Source organism: Sinocyclocheilus anshuiensis, unplaced genomic scaffold (genome assembly GCF_001515605.1).
Source record: "Sinocyclocheilus anshuiensis isolate Anshui unplaced genomic scaffold, SAMN03320099.WGS_v1.1 scaffold23, whole genome shotgun sequence".
Lineage (NCBI taxonomy): Eukaryota > Metazoa > Chordata > Actinopteri > Cypriniformes > Cyprinidae > Sinocyclocheilus > Sinocyclocheilus anshuiensis.
The window spans coordinates 251175-257930 of record NW_015552545.1 but is presented as its reverse complement, the minus strand read 5'-3'; the positions used below and the strand labels follow the sequence as shown (position 1 = coordinate 257930).

The following is a 6756-nucleotide window of genomic DNA, read 5'->3' as shown; positions in this document are numbered from 1 at the left end:
CCGCAATTATTACAAATGACTGGAGGTCACCAGGTAATACTAATCCCGTGCGAATAGGGTTTTAGTCTTTGTCGTCGGTCATAGCCACTACTAATTAGTCTTGAGTACACTGTGCATAGCACTTCGTCATTAAAATCATGACATTTTGGCCAAATGAAAAAAAAAAAAAAACGGAGCACCCACATATCTCCAATAAACTGCATAACATGTAGGCTAAATTGATGAAAATGTAATGCGATGCGCTTACTGCCTCAGATGCGACCGTTCTAATGACAGACAAAACACAGATGTCCGACATTCGCTGGTTAAAATCTCGTAATTCCATTTGAGCTTGATTTTGGTAAAATGTTAATAATAATATAATGACACATGCAAGTGTCTGACCATATATAAAGTCACAATATCAACTTTGACAACACAGTGTTGAATTATTATTTTTTTTTAAATGCTTTTTCCATTTCCTGAAAAGCAGCGGTTTTGAACATACTGATGTTTCCTCCCGAATGCCGCCGGTTTCCGCAGCGATTGTAAATTCTACTACATAACACATTTTTAACAAGCAGACTAATACATCATCATGATACACCGTCTCACTAGACTTTTAGCTATTATAGTTTTTCGAAAGACAAAAACTTTAAAACTATATTGGCAATGGCATCAAGTCAGCTGTCACTTTATTTTACCGCAAGGCATATGGAAGCGCGAGGCCCTGTTCTCCAAGTAGGCACAGCCCTTGCGACAGCTCTGAGTATGCGTACTGTATGCATACTTTATACAGCCTATTGCATTTAAATCCAGTTTTGTGTAAAAACGCTGAACACACTTATCATACTGAAAAGTGAAGTCAGGTCCATTGCATTGTCGGATGCAGTATTTACATACAAAAAAAATTAGCATATTGCGTAGCTACTGTATACTGCAGCAATAAAAGTATCATTGTAGTATGCTGTTAAAATTAGCATTGAATGTCCTGTTCCACTCAGACATACATCACATGTATTTCAAGCAAGTTACACGATTTCGTGTTTACTTAAAGAATGATTTTATATTTTTATTAGAAAAGAAGACAAAAGGGATTATGTGAGTTGCCTTTTTCCACAAACTCCAAAATCTATTTTTGTCTGCAGTACAGAACAAGGCAATGTGGGAGTTTTGTGTGATACTGATGTGTTGGATGGATTGAACTTTCGTGTTAAGCCTCTGTAGTGCACTTGGGAGGTGCGGCCTGTTCCAATTCCCTGCCATGTGTTCTTGGTTTCTGTTGTGTATCTAATCCCCTAACATGGATTATACTGGAGTATTTGTGTAAAAGACACAATTTAGATTTCATACAGGCTTACATTACATTTCTTGAGGACAAATTTATCACTTCACTTGTCAAAGACTTTCCGACTCAGTGGTGGCACTTAAGGGCCTGTGAACTTTATCAAAGGTTATACCTACTGAGATGTACATTTGTTTGTTTTTATATGTGATTTTTTTTAGATGTGTATGATATTGTGAGGAAAAAACATATTTAATCAGTAAACGTTTCATGAAGCAATCATTAAATGGAAATGTATCACTTAGCAGCTTAACCTGACAAGATGAAGTATTAAGGATTTAATATGAGTGGAAGGGTTGGAAACATGGCCTAGTTTAGCTTCGACTTTAATGTTCTTCCAATTCAATGTTCAACTCCTGTTTTTCTTTGGCAGATATTGAACTTGAGTGAACTTGAATTATATTAAGTGTTTGTCTGGCTATTGGCAGTGGCTAATGGCAGATCACCCCTCTCTGTCATGATCCTGCCAGTATACTGGAGACAGGATGGCAGCAGATGAAGGACATGCCTCTGTTAATGCCAATTTCTGGCATTCAAATAAACCACATTATATAAATGAAAAGGTTGAGCAAACCCATTCTATTTTGTTTGATAAGCCAGCTTTCCTCTCTCTGAACAGCTTTTAGAGTTTGTGCCCGACTAACAGTTTTGATTTATGTGCACACATGACACCTTAACAACAGGCCCATGTATTTCATAACCCTTTGGAGCAGTGAGCATTTTATTATTTTATGTGAGGAATCATGTGTCACATGAATGGCAAAACTGATAAAGAAGTTATTTTGACGAATGTGGGTAACCAAACGATTGCTGGTCCTCATTGACTTCCATAGTATGTGTTCAGCAGAAGAAATAAATTCATACAGGTTTGGAACAACTTGAGGGTGACTAAATGATGAAAGAATTTTTATTTTTGTGTGAATAATCCTTTTAATGTAGGCACAGAAGTTTTAAGCTTCAGTAGGGGTGTTGATTTGATTTGGACACTGGGGATGTTGAAGAGTTAACCTTTTTAGCGTCCTCATTTGATTGATTGATTTACAAAATGTTCTTTTGTGGTAGTTTACCTATCATCCACACAGTTAAAGTTGGTTGATAACACAACTGCAACTAATAGATAACAATTAGCCTACTAGTTTGAATAGAATATATTAGGTATTTTATATTATTTAAGGATCTGGAACCCTATCCAGTTAACAGACTGTTCTACTTTAAAGTGCCATGGGAGGTCAAACTAACTTAACATTTTCTTATACTGTTGTAAATATTTGTTTATTTATTATGAATTCTACAACAAAAATGTATTATTCAAATTTAGCACAGTATGTGAACGCCCTCTACTACAATATAACATGATAAAATCTAAGGTGGCCGTGAGTAGTTTAAAAAGCCTTCTAATTAATGTTGTTTCAGGAGGATGTTTTTTTTTCTTCATTCTTTTTATGCTATGTGGTTATAATATGTTTCTGTATAGCATTTTAAAGTAGTAGGCCTATAGATCTAAAATTTTATCATTGATGTCGCGTCATGTTGCGCAGTTAATTGGTCCTAGTTGCCCATTTCGCACGGGAATTTAACGCGTATTCTGAAGCTCCGAATGGATATGTTGGCCTAGTTTAATAAATTCTGTTAAATTCTGCGTGTTTCCGTTAAACATGGTAGGACTATACATTAAACTACGCTGTATTTCCATAGTTTTTTTCTATGTAAACATGTGCTAGAAAAACGCGTTTGACCGTTGTGCTCGCGTCTCGCCTATGACAAAGCTTTCTAAAATCGCAGCACTTTCAAACAATAAAAATAAAAACACAGCATTCAAGTTTAAATAAGTTTTAAATAAGTTTAATTGCCCTGTGTTTCTCGTTTTTAAAGGGAAAAGTTGTTCAGTATGAATCACCCCTCAGCAGATTTCTCGGAATTTTTTGAGCTTCGAAGCTTCGGCAGTAATCTACACCGAATATTCGAAGCTTCGGAGGGAGGGGGCTGAACATATTCTTCTCTCTAATAAAGGCAGGAATCTCTGTGTGTCTGTCTGTCTGTTTGCATTTTGAGAATAGGGTTGTGACGGTGAGGAAATTTTCCCACCGGTTAATCGACGTGTGACAACATGGATAATACCGGTATCACCGTGGGGGCAGGGGCGTTCCCTCTTTTCCTCACTTTCATTTGCTTTTAAATAGCTTGTAAAAGCAGCGTGCGCATTTTACTTTCACTTTCAAATAGTGGCAATTCGGTGTAAAGCAATTGTTCCTTTTTAGTTCGTTTGAATTTTACACCTTGATGTCAAATAAAATAAATAAATTACACAAAGTTTAAATAAAGTAAAAATCAGCAAACAATGTGGAACCAATTAAATAAGAAACGAATGTTTAAAAAAAACTTCCAAAATCACCTTAGATAAACGGCAAAAGTCAACAGGCTTTTCATATTCCAAAATACTGCCAAACAGGCGCTTTTGCATTTCGTTTCGAAACTAAATCATCCGCCATCGTCTGTCTCACCCCACTCTTCTTGTCAGTCAGCTCAACTCACTCTCCTCACTGGATAAATTAAATCAAATCTGTGATGCGACTGTCGTTCGGCACGCTGAATTGAGCATCCGCGTTCAGTTTTTAACTGTAGAGTCTGTTGTTCTTTTACTGAACTAAATTATTTTTATTACTATAAAAAAATCAAAACGACGGTGGCTGGGCTACTGTAGGTTTTTTTATGACTGCCGTATTCTCAAGTATTTCCCAAGCAAATTAAGTGCACGTTTTTATCATGTGTAAAATTACTGATTAACATGGCGGATAAAAGCAGCTCGTTTTTTACACCAACAATATACTACAGGTGTACTACTTACAGATTTTTCAAACTTGATGTGCTGTTGTGGTAGGCCAGTTTAAAATCGCATATTTGGCACACTGCCTTTGTCTTGTCCTCACTCAATTTAAAGTGCTCCCACACAGCTAAGGTCTTCTGCATTTTTGTCTTCTCTTCCAGATGAACTGAATCACGATGTTCATGATGTTCACTAATGGGCGATTCATATTCAAGCGCGAATGAGAACCGTTTGGCAGGGGATGCCAGGTGTTCGAAAAAAATAAAGAAAAAAAGAATATCGAATCTCAAAATTGAAAATCGAATGCCAACCCACCGAACGAATATTCGAATAATCGAATATTCTGGTCCAGCCCTAATGGAAAGCATGCTGTTTTGCAGTATTCAGTGCTTTGACCTATTCCAGAGGCAGGACAGAGAGTGTTTGAACAGTGCTGGAGGATTATGAGCATTGCTCATCCTGTTTTAGAGAGACATACAATCTGTCTAACAACACTGGGCAGGACATGCCCTGTGCTCCACCTTATTCTTTATACCCTTTTAAATCTCCTTTCCCAGCTGTTGGGTGGGCAGGATTGGCCACTCTTGAGTTCCTGCCTCCAGCATTATGGGGCGGAGCATCATCCAGATGTTACGTTGCATATTCATGCAGTATTTTAATGCACTGCCAGTCAGAGGGGCTGAGAAGGAAGAAAATGATAGAGACAAGAAGACCAAACTTTGTGTTTTTCGTCATGTTCTGGTCATGCCAGGTTCTGTACTCATCATGTAGGTGGTGGCTGATGGCCACTGTGTATCATATCAAATCCTAACTTCAGTGGGACCAGACATCAGCGTTAATGGGCCACAGATCTCAGAGGTGAACTTGGAACTTGAGGGCATCAGTCGCCGATTCTCCTTGTCCTCTTTGCAGAAATGCCCAGAACTCTTAAGAGTAAAAACGTCTCTTGGGTGAGTACTGTCTAAAACTGTAAACCCTGAGGTACATTATATGTGTGTGTCTATCTAATTTGTCATTCAAAGCACATGGATTTCATTTGGACGTTTGGCTTTAGATGAACTTTAGGTTGCACAAAGCTCTCTATTGACAGTTGTAGTTTGTGAGGGCCAGATTGTGATTAGAATGATATGACTTGTTTAAAAAGGTCATCATTAGCATATAAAGATGGCAGAATATCATATGCTACAACATTAGCCGTTATGTGTGATATAATTTAGCTTGACATTATTAGCACAGTGGTCTTGCAAAAGTGGTTTGAGGTTTGAAACAGCACAAAATGCAGCTCAGCTAGACTAAAATTGCTCCATAGTCCCTGAAGACCCTACAAGTTTGATTTATAATGCCATATTCAAACAGATGTGCAGGGAAAGATGCTTTCATGCCCGGACGCATTTCAAACAGGCATAATGAGTGACCTGAATGCTGTTAAGAACAAGGATTATTGAGAGAAAAAAAACTCTCCCAGAAACACAAATTAAGCTCTTCTGGAGTAATGGAAGCAGACAATCAGCTATAAAACATTTAAGGTACAAAAAAGGCAAATATTCACATTGGTTGAGAATTCAGAAATTCATTAAAGGGGTCATAGGATGCCCATTTTCCACAAGTTGATATGATTCTTTAGGATCTTAATGAAAAATCTGTAACATAGTTTGGTTAAAATTTCTCAATGGTAGTGTAAAAAACACCTTTTTACCCTGTCAAAAACAGCTCTTTTCAGATCAAGCCGTTTTTGTAGCATTTTCCTTTAAATGTTAATGAGCTCTGCTGACCCCGCCCCTCTCTTCCTAGCTGCTCTGAGAGAGACTGTTTACTTTACCCGCATTCATCATGAAATTTGCTAATTAGCACATTATTAGGAAAGGAGATTTGAAAAGATTTACTAAAAAACATTCTACTCACTTTTTCTGTAGGTGAAGCTGGATCACGAATGATTCACGCGAACATAGACACATTTATGTAGATCGGGGGGCGCATTCCCTTCAGAAACAATGTAATCCACTGCGAGTTCAGCAGCTCAGATGTCGGGAGTAAATGACTGCTATGTTCATTATTACAACCAACAACAGTACACCTCAATTGCTTAGCAAACAACTTCTAAAAGTGCATGTAGCATCCTATGACCCCTTTAAAGTTAGCAATAACCAAATTGAATCCCTCAGAAAGTTCATATGATTCACCCAGTTCTATGACTTACTTTCTTCTGTGGAACACAAAAAAATATATTTTTATTTTATTGTATGTTTTATTTTAGTCCCCACTGACTTTCATTGTATGGAAACAGTTAAAACATTATTAAAATATATATATTTTTTTTTAAGAAAGAAGATAATCAGATTGGTATGACGTGCGAGGGTGAGTAAATAATGACATTTAAATTATTATTTTAAAAGACATAATGAATTTTTTATTTTTGTATAAACTGTCACTTTAAGAACTAAGGAGCATTTGAGTTTAAATTTGCAATCTCCCACTGAAAGGCTGATCATTTCTGGTGTGATTGTAAGGTCAGACAGATGTTTGTCTTCCAGCTGGATTTCCTGTGTGTGTGTGTGTATGTGTGTTTGGTTGAATGGTCCAGAGGAGAGAGGGGTTGAGGCCGGAACTC

At 37.2% G+C, this 6756-nt stretch overlaps 1 protein-coding gene across 4 annotated transcripts in view; it reads left to right on the top strand.

Annotated features, from left to right (window-relative positions):
* Positions 1-6756, top strand: part of LOC107664070 (voltage-dependent L-type calcium channel subunit beta-3-like) — a 33723-nt gene that overhangs the window by 2671 nt on the left and 24296 nt on the right. The window contains exon 1 of one of the 4 annotated variants that reach the window (XM_016454516.1): positions 4837-5098. The exons of the other annotated variants lie outside the window; for them this stretch is intronic. Within the exon in view, the coding sequence (XP_016310002.1) occupies positions 5063-5098 (36 nt within the window). The 5' untranslated portion in view covers positions 4837-5062. Of the gene's footprint in view, positions 1-4836; positions 5099-6756 lie in introns of those variants that run through there. 4 annotated transcript variants of the gene reach the window in all.